Source organism: Narcine bancroftii, chromosome 4, assembly GCF_036971445.1.
Source record: "Narcine bancroftii isolate sNarBan1 chromosome 4, sNarBan1.hap1, whole genome shotgun sequence".
In the NCBI taxonomy this organism is placed as follows: Eukaryota; Metazoa; Chordata; class Chondrichthyes; order Torpediniformes; family Narcinidae; genus Narcine; species Narcine bancroftii.
Window position 1 is genome coordinate 6,443,963 of NC_091472.1, and position 13,909 is coordinate 6,457,871.

Consider the following 13,909-nt stretch of genomic DNA (forward strand, 5'->3'; position numbering starts at 1 on the left):
TTATCAGCAAAATGGTGATTTTTTATACCCTTGGATATGTGCTTAGAACATCATCATATCATTACTTGTCCAATGACTAAAACTGTTGCTATCCTTTCCCTGCTAGCTTCCTGCCTCTCAATCCATCAATGTCTCTCTTATCTTGTAAGTACAAGGATGCATTCACATCTTGTTACAGCCCTGCACATTCCCATCTCATGATGTTTTACCTAACAGGAGTACAAGGACACCTCCCCTTCTTGTTACTGCCCTGTACAGGGTAACTCCCTACACATTCCCATCTCATGATGTTTTACCTTACAATCTGTACAAGTCTTAAGGCACCTATTGCTCTCCCCTCATGGAAGCAGTGAGAACAGAGCTTGTGCTGGGTAGCGTGGACCTTCGTCGATTGCGGCTGCTCTCCGGCAGCAGCGTTTCATGAACGTCTTCTCGATGGTGTGAAGTGTTTTGCCCGTGATGTACTAGGCTGTGTCCACTACCATTTTGCAGGGCTTTCTACTGAGAGGTATAGGTTCCCCCATATCAGGCTGTGATACAGAACATTCAACTGCTCAGCTATAGTTTAGCAAGGTTGATGATGACATACTGAACCTCTGCAAATTCCTGGCACTAACATTGATGGTGAAGTTCATGCACACTCAAGTCGCTATCAGTCACAACGAGGCCTGTCGCTGCTGACGACAGACGCAAGGCAACACTTACAGAGATGATGATATTTATTTTGCCCAGGTACGGCTTCAGATCAGGGTAGATGCAGATCACTCGAATTTTCACGGTCTGCCCTGGTTTGTACATGACCTTATCCGTCTGAATCAACGTGAAGAACCTCTCCGGGATAATTTCTACGGACGTACTGTTATAAAACAGAAGCTTCTGCTCTCTGTATCCCTTCACCTCGAACTCGTAGTGACTTTCCGGCAAACTTTCCTGCAATTCGGGAAAGGAAGAAGAAATACATGTAAATGCTCCAAGGACTCTGGAAAACCTCTACAGGTGTATGATGGAGAGCATTCTGGCTGCTTCCATAACTGTATGGTACGGAGGTGCCAACGATGAGGACAGGAAGAAATTCCAGAGAGTTGTTAAGTCGACCTGCAGTATCCCAGGCGCCAGACTTCACTCTATCTACAAGAAGCGGCGTCTGAAGAAAGCATCCTCTAACCTCAAGGACCCCCACCACCGCGGCCATGCCCTCTTCACGCTGCTTTCATCAGGAAGGAGGCGCAGGAGCCTGAAGACACGCACCTAGTGGCACAAGAACAGCTTCTTACCCGCTGCCATCAGATTCCTGAATGAACAACGAACCACAGACACTGGCTCACCTTCGGCTATTTTCTTGCACTAATTTATTTATTTTTCAATATAATTTAGAGCAATATTTGCATTGTAAAGGTTCCACAAATCAATGAATTTTGTGAGGTATTGACAACAATAAATTCTGATCCTGGTTCTTAGATGCAGAACTTGCAATGAGATGGAGATGGTGGAGAGCTTCACGATCTTTGCAAGAGGTCCTGGTCCAACCATGCCGATAAAAGGCCCTGACTTGAAGCTTGAGTAAATTCAACATGTCCCAAACCTCTCTCTACAGGTGTTTTTACAGATCCACCATTGAAAGTGTCTTGAGGCATCTGATACAGCGTGCAATGGAAACTGCTTGGCTCAGGACCGCAAGAATCTGCAGAGAGTTGTGATCACGGATCACGCCTTTACCTGAATCCTGTTACCACTGACTCCATCTATAAGAACATAAGGAATGGGAGCAGGAGTCGGCCATCTGGCCCATCAAGCCTGCTCCACCTTTTAATGAGATCATGACTGATCTGATGATCGGCTCATCTCCACCTTACCTAGCTTTTCTCCATATCTCTTAATCCCTCTTCTTTGTAAATATCAGTCTTTAATCCATTGACTGAAGTTGCCTCCACTGCTTCAATGGGCAGCGAATTCCATAGATTTGCCACCTCTGGGAAAAGCAGTTCCTCCCCATCTCTGTCCTGAAGTCTTGAGGCTACGTCCTCCAGTTCTAGTCTCCAGAACTACACCTCCCACTAGCCCTGGAAAGCCTCCAATGAATTAAATGATCCGTCCCACCGCAGTCACCCTCTCTCCCCACCCTCCCCCACTCTCTTCTGCCCAGCGCTAGATACAGGATCTTGAAAAGACGAGCCTCCCAATTCAAGAAGCATTTCGTTTCTGCAGTTATCAGACTCTTAAATGGACTTCTGGCTGCGAGGTCGAACTGCACTTTCCTCTATACCTTGCACTGTGTCTTTGTAATAAACTTTGATGTCCTGCATTTTTGACTTAATATTGTGTTTAATTATTTGTGGGCGGCACCGCTAGTGTAGCGGTTGGTGGAATGCTATTGTAGCATCAGCGACCTGGATTCGAATCTGACGCCCCGTGTTTCTTCTGGGGGTTCCGGTTTCCTCCCACCCTTCATATGGGGGTTGTAGTTGAATTGGGGTATTTGGACAGCTGGAGCTTGTGGGCCGGAAGGGCCTGTTACTGTGCTGTATGTCTAAATTTATAATAAATATTCTGCCTGCTGTACTCAAGCATGGGTTGAACTGCCTGGATAACACACAAGAAAGAGCTTTTCACAGTGTCTTGGTTTCATGTGACAGTAAACAATTCCATTCAAAAATCTGCTGATCTCATCATTTCTTTAGACATTGTTAGAAATATGGCCCCTCAGCACCCACCATCTTTTCCCACTTATCACTAATGGTCAATACCAGAGGATCAAGGTGAGGGGAGGAAATTTTCGGGGCGACGTCAGGGATAAGTATTTTATTTTGCACACAGAGAGTAGTGGGTGCCTAGAATACATTGCGAGAGGTGGTGGAGGAGGCTGGTTCCCTAAGAAGATTTAGAAGACTGAGATCGGCACATGTAGAGGGTTATGGGGGTGTGAGAGAGGGATGGGTTAGATTGTTGGAAGGGCTGAATGGCTTGCACCTATTCTCTAAAACCCACAATAAGAGTTCGAACTGTGCTGTAATATTCTATGTGAGTCGTTCTCAACCTTTTCCTTTCCACCCACATCCCACCTTAATGTATCCCTCTGCCATCGGTGCTCTGTGATCAGTAAGGGGTTGCTTAAGGTGGGACATGAGAGGAAAGGGTCTGCTCCAGACTCAATTGTTACTGAAATCTTTTTCTTGAGAAAAATGGTCATTGGCCCATTTCTGAAACCATGAACATAACGAGTCAACGAGGGACGATTAAAACAGTGGTTTCCAAACCTTTTCTTTCCACTCACATGGCGCCTTAAGCAATCCCTTACTTAAGGCATATGGATCACTTAAGGCGCCATGTGAGTGGAAAAGAAAAGTTTGAAAGGAGTGGAAAAAAAAAGTTTGAAAGCCACTGTTCTATGCTAACACATAATAAAATTGGGTGCAGTTTTAGTCTCCAAGTTTGAGGAAGGACATTCTTGCTATTGATGGAGTGCAGCGTAGGTTCACGAGGTTAATTCCCGGGATGGTGGGACTGTCATATGTGGAAAGATTGGAGTAACTGGGCTTGCATGCACTAGAATTTGGAAGCATGAGAGGGGATCTGATTGAAACATATAAGATTATTAAGGGATTGGACACACTAGACACGCTGATGTGGGGGGTGTCCGGAACCAGAGGCCACAGTTTAAGAATAAGGGGTAGGCCATTTAGAACAGAGTTGATGAAAAACTTTTCACCCAGAGAGTTGTGGATCTGTGGAATGTTCTGCCTCAGAAGGCAGTGGAGGCCAACTCCCTGGATGCTTTCAAGAAAGAGTTAGATAAAGTTAGATATCCTTTTCTTGCTCTACGTTATGGGGGATGGGGAGGGAGGGGGGTTGGGGAGGAACAAAAATTAAAATGTCACTGTGTACACATATTAATACTGAATATCTATATATTGTTAATGACGTGGTTTACGGTGAAGTGTTAAATAAAAAATTATTTTAAAAAGAGTGAGAGCTCTTAAAGATAGCAGAAACGAAGGGATATGGGGAGAAGGCAGGAACGGGGAACTGATTGTGGATGATCAGACATGATCACAGTGAACGGCAGTGCTGGCTCAAAGGGCTGAATGGCCTGCACCGATTGTCTAAAACCCACAATATCGTGAAGACTACGTCTCACTCTGTTTCTGAATCTTGGCTCAATTCTCTCAATGGATTTGTCGAGCGGAGTCCAATATCTTGTTATCCTCTCCCCTCTCCGTTCACTGGGCCCATCTCTTCCCCTCGCCATTCACACACATCCATTCTGCCAGGCACTTCTGATGAATTGAAAGCATTAACCCTCCTCCAGTCCTGCCTCTCCCAATTCCACCACGCTGCTCTCAGTCCGGTCTATTATGCACTGGTTAGAACACAAGAACTAGGAGCAGGAGTCGGCCGTCCGGCCCATCGAGCCTGCTCTGTCATTCAATGTGATCTGATGAGAGGCTCATCTCCACCGCCTTTTCCCCATATCCCTTAATTCCATTACTATGTAAAAATTTATCCAACCTTGTCTTAAATTTATTTACTGCGGTCGTTCCACTGCTTCAATGGGCAGTGAATTCCATAGATTCACCACCCTCTGGGAAAAGCAGTTCCCCCTCATCTCCATCCTAAATCGACTATCCTGAAGCTTGAGGTGATGTCCCCTAGCTCTGGTTTCCTCCACCAATGGAAACAACTTACCTACCTCTATCGTACCTATGTCTTTCGTAATTGTATATGTTTTTCTAAGATCTCCTCTTATTCCTCTACATTCCAGAGAGTACAGTCCCAGACGACTCAATCTCTCCTCAAAGGCTAACCCCTTCAACGCTCAAATCAACCTGGCAAACCTCCTCTGCACCACCTCCAAATCCACGACGTCCTTCCTCAAGCACGGAGACCAGAGCTGTGCACAGTCTTTCAGATGCGGCCTCACCAGAACCTCGTACAGTTTCATCATCACCTCCCCGCTCCTAAATCCAATCCCTCCAGCAATGAAGGCCAACACTCCATTTGCCTTCTCGACAGCCTGCTGCACCTACAAACAGACCAATTTGGCAAAGGCATTTTATACAGAGACTAATTTCGTTATTGTAATTTCATTGATGGTATTTTAATAATAAATGAATTAATAAATATTCAGAGGAAATTAAAACCATATTTTAATTTACTCCCAGCTGGGGTTTCCAAGAGTACACTATTCCAAGACCACCAAAATAACTCTCTGCACTATTGAAACATCTGTCCATAGTTATCTATCCAATTATATTTGTTATCTTTTTTCCTCTCATGTGGTAATTTAATTTATAAACATTGTTTGCTATTGTATTTTTATACCTGGATGGCTGCAACAAGCAAAAATCTCAGTGCAACCTAAGTATTTAATTTACGATAAACCTTCATCATCCAGTGATAATGACGACTGAACCCTACAGCATTGAAACAGGTCCTTCAGTCCCTCTAGTCTCTATTTTTCTACCTCGTCCCTCTCATCTCCTCCCTTCATGTCCCTTTCCAACAAGTACCTATTCAAATTTTTCTTAAACGTCAAAATTGAACCTGCATTCACCACCTCAGCTGGTAGCTCGTTCCGCAATCCCAGCACTCTCTGTGTGAAGAAGTTCCCCCTGAACCTTTCCCCTTTCACCCTTAACCCACGTCCTCTGGTTTGTCTCTCACCCTCCCTGAGCGGAAAAAGCCGATCTACATTTACTCTGTCTACACCCCTCATAATTTTAAATACCTCCATCAAATCTCTCCTCATTCTTCTAGGCTCTCAGGAACAAAGTCCTAACCTGTTTAACCTTTCCCCATAACTCAGTTCCTCAAGTCATGGGAACATCCTTGTAAATCTTTTCTACACCCTTCCAACCTTACTGCTATCCATCCTGTAATTAGGGAAGCAAAATTGCCCACAATGCTCCAAATTTGGCCTCACCAATGTCTTATACAACTTCATTGTCAATTTTTATATTTACATTTTATTTATTACATGGCTGGAGCTGATACTGGCAACTTAATCCTTTGGACACCAGCCATTTTTAACTTTTCATCATACATACTCCGGACTGGGTCCATGGGTAAACCTTTAGAGTGGTAAAGTACAAGACAGGGTTGGGTATAAAACCAGATCCAGAAAACCAGAACATAGAGTATATGCGCTTGTTGGTAGTCCCGGGAAATCGGGACACGGACTCCAAAGCATTAAACCCTGTGTTGTCCAATGTCCCAACTCCAATACTCAATGCTTTGATTTATGAAGGTCAATGTGCCAAAACCTCTCTTTATGACCCTATCAGGGAATTATTTGTCTGTATTCCCAGATTGCTCTGTTATGTTTAAATTTTTTAATTTAAATTTTACATTTAATTTTTTTTAAATTCAGTCATACAGCACGGTAACAGGCCCTTTCAGCCCACGGGCCCGTGCCGCCCAAATGCACCCAATTGATCTACAACACCCCCCCCCCCCCCCACCCTGCTACATTTTGATCAGTGGGAGCAAACCGGAGTGTCCAGAGGAAACCCACGCAGACACGGGGAGAGCGTACAAACCCCTTGCAAAACGTGAATGTTCTACCTTGATAATGATTTATTGTACAATATAAAGACCTACTGACATTCTTCCTTGCTAGAGCTGAGCAGGTATTTGTAAAAAGAATGGGTGAAAATAAATTTAACCTCAAACAGATTGGAAAAAGATAAGAAATTTAACTGAATTAGTAAATACACAAGATTGATCGATAATAAGTATTTTCTGTAATCTTAGTGCAAAAGAAAGTGACTTACAATAGAGCTACAGTCTTCTAGTGGGGTCAGAGTGATCCCTAATCAGTGCAAGAAGGGGACGCTCCAGAATCTAAATAGAATTGTGCTGGAGAAACTCAATGGGTCACACAGCATCAACGGAAAGTCAAGGATAACTAATGTTTTGGGCTTGAGCTCTTGGTCAAGGTATAAGCAAATAGCAGCCAGGCGCCCGTCCGCACCCCCCCCCCCTCGCAAGTCGCCCTCTTTCCCCAATCCTCTGTTTCCTTTCCTACAGCTCAACACCCTCTCCATTCAGAGAGCTACACTCTTCCCCCAACACTTCTCAGCTTCCATTTTCACTTCTGCCCTGCCACCTGTGATCTCCGGTGATAATAGAGGGAAATGCAACGAACGGAGAGGCAAAATATTGGAGTAAAAGCACAAAAATGGCCGAGTATTTCAGCCTTTGTTAACCCTCCCCCCCCCCCTCCCCTCCAGCCTCCCCACCACCACTTTATTCAGGCGCCTGCTCATACCTTGACAAAGGCCTCAGGCCCAAAACATTGGTCGCCCTTTACTTCCTATGGACGCTGCGAGACCTGCTGAGTTTCTCCAGCATGTCTGTGTATTGCACTGTCTGGAGACTGAGCTGTTTATTGCTGTTGGAAAGAAACCGTTCTTGAACCAAGACGTGTCGGTCTTCAGGCTTCTGAACCTTCTGCCTGAAGGCAGCAGTGCAGTGTCGATGAGACCTTCATTTCTCACACGGTATTTCTAGCACATGTCATGAGGTGCCAGTCATTATACGACAGTCATTAATCGAAAACTTCCATCCCTTCCCTGTTGGAATACTTACTGTGGCAAGGACCAGTTTTTCGACTGTACCTGAAAGAAACAAGAGGAATAGATTTTATTAAGAAGCTAGCAAATGCTGCTAAACATAATTTGTGAGTGTTATAAAATGAAACGTGATTCATTCAAAAGATTTAAATAAACGTGAGGAAAAAAAATGCTATAGGCCCCGGAAAAGACTCCCCCATGACTTGCCCAGTTCAGAATCAGAATTGACTGTCATGAACAAGTCATGAAATTCTGTGATTTGGGGCAGCGTCACAGTGTAAACATTCATATTAAAACCATCGTATGACATTACTATAAAAAAATTAAACAGTGCACGAAAAGTGAGGCAGTGTCTTTGGTTATTCAGGAATCTGAAGGCAGCGTGGGAAGAAGCTGTCCTGGTGCCGCTGAGAGCTTGTCTTTAGGCTCCTGGACCACCTTCCCGAGGATAGCAGAGTGTAAAGGACGTGACCTGGGTGGTGGGGGGGTCTTTGAGAATAGAGGCTGTTTTTTTTTTAAAGACAACTCCTCATGTAGATCTCCCCGTGCCTGTGATATCGAGCTAACTACCCTCTGGAGTTTATTCTTGTCCTGAGAGTTGGCACCTCCACACTAGGCAGTGATGCAACCAGCCAGAATGGTCTCCAGGGTATACCTGTAGGAGTTTTCGAGAGTCTTTGGTGATATACCAATCTCCTCAAGCACAAAGTATAGCTGCAGGTGGGCCTTCTTCATGATTCCATCAACATGGAGGCTCCAGGATAGATCCTCGGACATGTTGACATCCAGGAATTGGAAGTTCTTGACCCTCTCCACTACTGAGGCCTCGATGAGGACTGGGTCATGACTGGACTTCTACCTCAGTGTTATTTTTAAGAGTCCATAAGACCATAAAAGTGTAAGACATCAAAAATAAATAGGCTCTTCAGCCCATCGAGTCTGCCCTGCCATTTAATATTGGGCTGATCCATTTTCCCACCCATCCCCACTGCCTTGCCAAAACGGTTAATGCCCTGGCTAATCAAATCTCGATATGCTTTCATTTTCTCAATGCCCAGTAATCTTTCAATCTCCATTCTGAAAGACATGAGAACAGACATCACCGCAGCTCGGCTCCAGCCCCCTAATTCAATTTGCCCACACATTGTCTTTGTCCCTCTATCCCCATAAATTGGAGGAAAAGTCCTCATGTACCATCCCACCAAGACCACCTGTAAACTGGAGGAACACCAGCAGATTTTCCGTCTGGGCTCTCCCCAGCCAGATGGCATTAATGTCGACTTTTCCAGTTTCTGCTAACCTTCTCTCCTCTTCCCCCTCCCTTCCCTTCCCCCTGTCAGCTCTCTACCCCCTTCCCTCTTTACTCCCCCAGCCATCCCCCCTCCCCTTGCAATCTGCTCCTCCCTTTGCGACCACCCCTCCCCCCCACCTTACCTTTTTATTCGGGCGCCTGCCGACATTTTTCCAGACCTTGATGAAGGCCTCAAGCTTGAAATGTTGGCTCAGTATTTTTACCTTTGCTACAGAAAGGATGCTGTTTGACCTGCTGAGCTTCATGTTTTATTTCTCTCTCTCTAGCCCCTGCTGTCTCCAATCATCTTCAACCTTGCAATTGTAACTGCTTCTACCACCTTCCCCTGACGGCCGGTTCCCAGCACCCACCGCTCTTTGTGTAAAAAAAAACTTGCCTCGCACATTTGTAACTTTCTCCCTCGCCACCTCAGATGAAAACCCTCAGCCTTGACGTATCCACCCTGGAAAAAAGACTGACCATACCACAGTACAAGCCCTTCAGCCCACAATGTTCTGTCAACCTAGGTAAACCTATTCACAACAATCTAATGCTCCCCTCCCACACCCCCATAGCCCTCCATTTTTCATACATCCAATGTGGACATCTAAAAGTCTTTCAAATGTGCCAATCGTACCAGCCTCCACCACCATCCCCGGCAATGAATTCCAGCCTCCCACCACTCTGACGTTTCCCCTAAATTTCCTCCAATCTCTTTAAACTAATGACATTTGGTATTTGCTATTGTTACCTCAAAAAATTGTGCTGGCTGTCCACCCGATCTAAGCACCTCATAATCTTACACACCTCTATTAAGCCACCTCTCATCCTTCATTGTTCCAAAGAGAAAAGCCCCAGCTCTGATAACTTTGCCTCGAAAGACTTGTTCTCTAATCCAGGCAACATCCTGGTAAATCTCCTATGCACTCTCTCCATAGCCTCCACATCCTTCCTGTAATGGGCCAACCAGAATTGAATGTGATACTCCTAGTGTGCTATGATCAGAGCTTTGTCGAGCTGAAACATTACCTCCCAGCTCTGGAACTCGATCTTCCATCTAATGAAGGCCAACGCCCCATACGCCATAATGACCTGCATTGCAGCCTTCAGAAATCAACGGGCTTTCCTATTTCTCCTCCAATTGTGATTTTTTTTTTCATAAATGACCTCGATGTAGTAGCAGAAGGATGGTTCGGTAAGTTTGCAGATGATATGAAGGTTGAGGAAGATGGGGGTAGGTTGTCGAAGGTGACAAGAAGATGCAGAGTTGGGTAGAAAAGTGGCAGACAGAGTTCAATCTGGTCTGAGGTGATGCATTTTAGAAGGTCACCCCAGGAGGTTAAGGGTTGGTTACTTATCAGTGTTGAAGAATGAGGGATCTTGGGGTCCAAATCCACAGATTTCTGCGCAGGTCAATAGGATAGTTAAGAAGGCCTATAAGAAGCTGGGCTTCATTAGTCGGGGGATTGAGTTCAAGAATCGAGAGGCCGCCTTGCACCTCTACAAGTCTCGGATGAGGCCACACTTGGAATATTGCATTCAGTTCTGGTCACCTCATAACAGGAAGGATGTGGAAGCTATGAGAGGGTGCAGAGGAGATTTACCAAGAGGTTTCCTGCATTGGAAAATAAGGGAATGTTCTCTTTGGAGTGCAGAAGGATGAAAGGAGTCTTAACAGAGGTCAACAAAATTCTGAGAGCCAAAGATAAGGTAGACAGCCAGCACCATTTCTTTCCCAGGGCAGGAATAGCGAAGACCAGAGGACATGGGTACAAAGGGAAGAAAATTTTGGGGGAGTTTTTTTTTTAACCCAGAGAGTTATGGGGATCTGGAATGTCTTGCCAGGGATGGTGGGGGAGGCTGGAACATTGAGACTATTCGACAGGAACAAGGATGGATTATGAGGAAGGGAGGGTTTTGCATTTTCTTTGGTCAACTCAACATCGAGGGCCAAAGGGCCTGTACTGTGCTGTAATATTCTCTGTGCAGAAGGCTAAAATGGACATCCTTAATGCCAGGTGCAATAACTATTTCTTTCCTATAGCTATCAGGCTCTTGACCCTCCCCTGTTACACTGATCACCAATTGCTCCCACACCAGAAAAGGAGCATCTGCACTATTTGAACCACCACTCTTTTTTCTTCCACTGTAGTAACTGAATAGATTTGATCTATTTTTGTCTTTTATCATTTCTTTTTAATTTATTTTAATGTGTCCTGCTGCAGTTTTTAAAAAAAAACAAAGTACGTGTTCATGTGAACCAAACGTGAATATTTAGCGCATCTGCAAATTGTAAAATTTGCATTAAAATTACCAATATAACTGGAAACGTCAACCTTCACTTTGAGATAATAATCATGGGATCTGGTGTCTAGTGAAGGAGTGGATAAGCCACGGATTAGGCCTCTCACCTCAAAGATACGGAACATTCCCTCACTACTGCAAGGGTGGGGGAGCCTGCCTGGGTATTTTGTGGAGCGCATTTCTGAATCAAAGAGAGAAAGCTGATTTTACACCACGGTATTCTCATAAAATCCAGCGCCCACACTTCCTAAGGAGGTTGAGGAGGGCAAGGCTACTGGCTCCTTTTTGGTCAACATTTTTACAGAACCCGTCTGGGTCCATCACTGGTCTGAGGTATGGTAGCTGCAAAGAGCCAGACCAGACGTCAATTCAGAGGATCATCAAAACGGCCAAAAAGGACACTTTCCTCTATTGGTGACATGGATTGGGAGCATTGCTTTAATAGGCCTCAGAGATTTATTGAGGACCTTATCCATCCAGCATACAGTATCAGGAAGTAAGTACAGGCGCATCAAAATCAGGATTGCCAGGCTAGGAAACAGCTTTGTCTCACAGGCTTTGAGATTGATAAACAATATCCTTAACCAAGTAAATCATCCAAAATTATTAATATTTATTATATACAAATAAATATGTGTATGTGATTACTGTGATGGAATATTTGTAGATGTTTTGGGGAGATAAATTGGTAAAATTAGAGAAGGTTACATACATGCACACTCTTTAAAAGAGATCTTATTTAAAATACTGAAGAATTCATATTCAGTGACTTGACAGAAACTATGGAGAATGCTAGGCACATCTCACAAGTAGGTGCTAATTGAAATGATGCCATGAAATTAATGGACTGGAAGGCTTCTGACCTCTCTGCAAAGTGCTCCCTCAAGGTCATTGAGAGGTCATTGTTTACTTAAAACAACAGATGGAAGCAGAAGACTGACTCCTATTGTTTGCTGGAGAAGGTGGGGGGGGGAGGTTGCAAGTGAGAGAGAGAAGGACATGTGGCTGGCAGTTGGAATCTTAGATGGAGAGAAAGACACACAGCTGAAACAAGCAGGAGAAGCTTGCTGGAACTGAAACAGAAGTTCCAGAGCAGCGGATGGCTGGAAGTGCTATCTGTCGGATGCTTCTCTTGAAATAAGTGAAACTGAAGGAAACTCTGTGATAGCCTGAAAGAAAGAGGTTATCATCTGGAGAACCCTGATGGGGCAAGTTCCATCAGCAAGACATTGAGGTGACTAATGGTGGTACCTCAGTTGTGGAAATCCTGGAACAACAAATCTCTCTCTGCAAACCTACAAGAACCTTCCCGAGCTTTTGAGCACCAAAGCCTAGTGAACTTTATACATGTTAAATTCTGTGCACAGTATAAGAATTGCCTGCAACCAGAGAATGTGGAAGAATGGGAAGTGAGATTAAACTGTGAATCAAAGAACTTTTCTGAACTTACACACATATTACATACATGTGCGCTTAGAAATAGAAGGGGGTTAAGTTGGGTAGTTAAGTTAATAGTGATAAGTTAAAGTTTGATTCTGTTTTCATGTTTAAAGATAATTAAAAACAACTTTTGTTTAAGTAACCATTTCTCGGGGTAACTATCTATTGCTGCTGGGTTTTGGGGTCCTTTGGGCTCGTAACATTACTATGTACTGTGTGTGTGCACGTGTGTGATAGTGTTTTCGTGTGCATGAGTTGTCTGTGTGTTCATTCGTGCGTGAGCACACACACGTTTGTTCGTATGTGTGTGTTCGTCTGTGTGTTCATCCATCCATTTATTCGCACGTGTTCATTTGCACATGTGTCCACGTGCATAGCCAATAAACTTGAACTTGAACAAAGGTAAACACAGTTTACAAGAGATGAGTAGGGAATTGCTTAAGCAAAGGATATCAAATCAGTTCAGATTTCTAAATGGCCTTTGTAAGCATTCTATTTACACCTATCTTCTCTCTTGAAAAGCAATGGTCCCACAAAGTTTTTAAAACCTGATCCCTCATGAGGCAACTCCCAGTTTCACTCAACTATTCAAAGAGCCTTCCATACTCCTCCTGTCCCTACAATGGGAATGCATTCAGCCTCTGCTATAAGTCGACACAAATCCAAGTCCCCATTCAAAGACACAATCGATCTCCAGGGCAACAGAAGTCTTGACAACGAACTGGGTGTGAGGCAAAGTCTGCCCATCGTGTATTATTCTCAAATTATGGCCCCAGGACTGAAATGTTATCCTGTTGTGTACATCATTTTCGAAACACAAGCCTCTTGTCAATGTTGGTGAAACTTGGGGACAACATATTGCCTTCAAATATGATATCTAACCCTGTCACAAACATGAAAGTCTTATTCTCTACAATCTACTTTCAAACTGTGAAAGAAACTGATATGAGAATAATTTTTAAACCTAATGTAATGTGATATTTTCAATTCAATAGATATTAACTATTATGCCCAGCATTCCTACTTGGTCCATTTTAGAAGGTGGCACCAATGCAATATTCACCGTCCCCACCCTGATCTTTGTAATGTTAGTGCTTTATTTTTGCAAGCTTGGTCTCCAAACATTCTCATTTCATCAGAAAGCAGGATGCAGGGAGTATTTGGCAGGAGTCAAAACACAACGCTGGAGAAACTCAGCAAGTCCGACTGTGTACTTTATGTAGCAAAGATAAAGGTATATCACCCGGATCTCATAACTTGAAGATAGACTCAAGACCATCTGAAGAGGGCCCGCAAAGCCATT

The 13,909-nt window shown here is 44.1% G+C and overlaps 1 protein-coding gene across 1 annotated transcript in view; it reads right to left on the bottom strand.

The window, feature by feature from the left end:
- cd109 (CD109 molecule) overlaps positions 1-13,909 on the bottom strand; it is a 490,209-nt gene that overhangs the window by 451,361 nt on the left and 24,939 nt on the right. Inside the window, exons 3-4 of the mRNA XM_069930693.1 lie at positions 7,588-7,616; positions 706-930 (exon numbers count right to left, since the gene is read on the bottom strand). Of these exons, the coding sequence (XP_069786794.1) occupies positions 706-930; positions 7,588-7,616 (254 nt within the window). The remainder of the gene's footprint in view (positions 1-705; positions 931-7,587; positions 7,617-13,909) is intronic.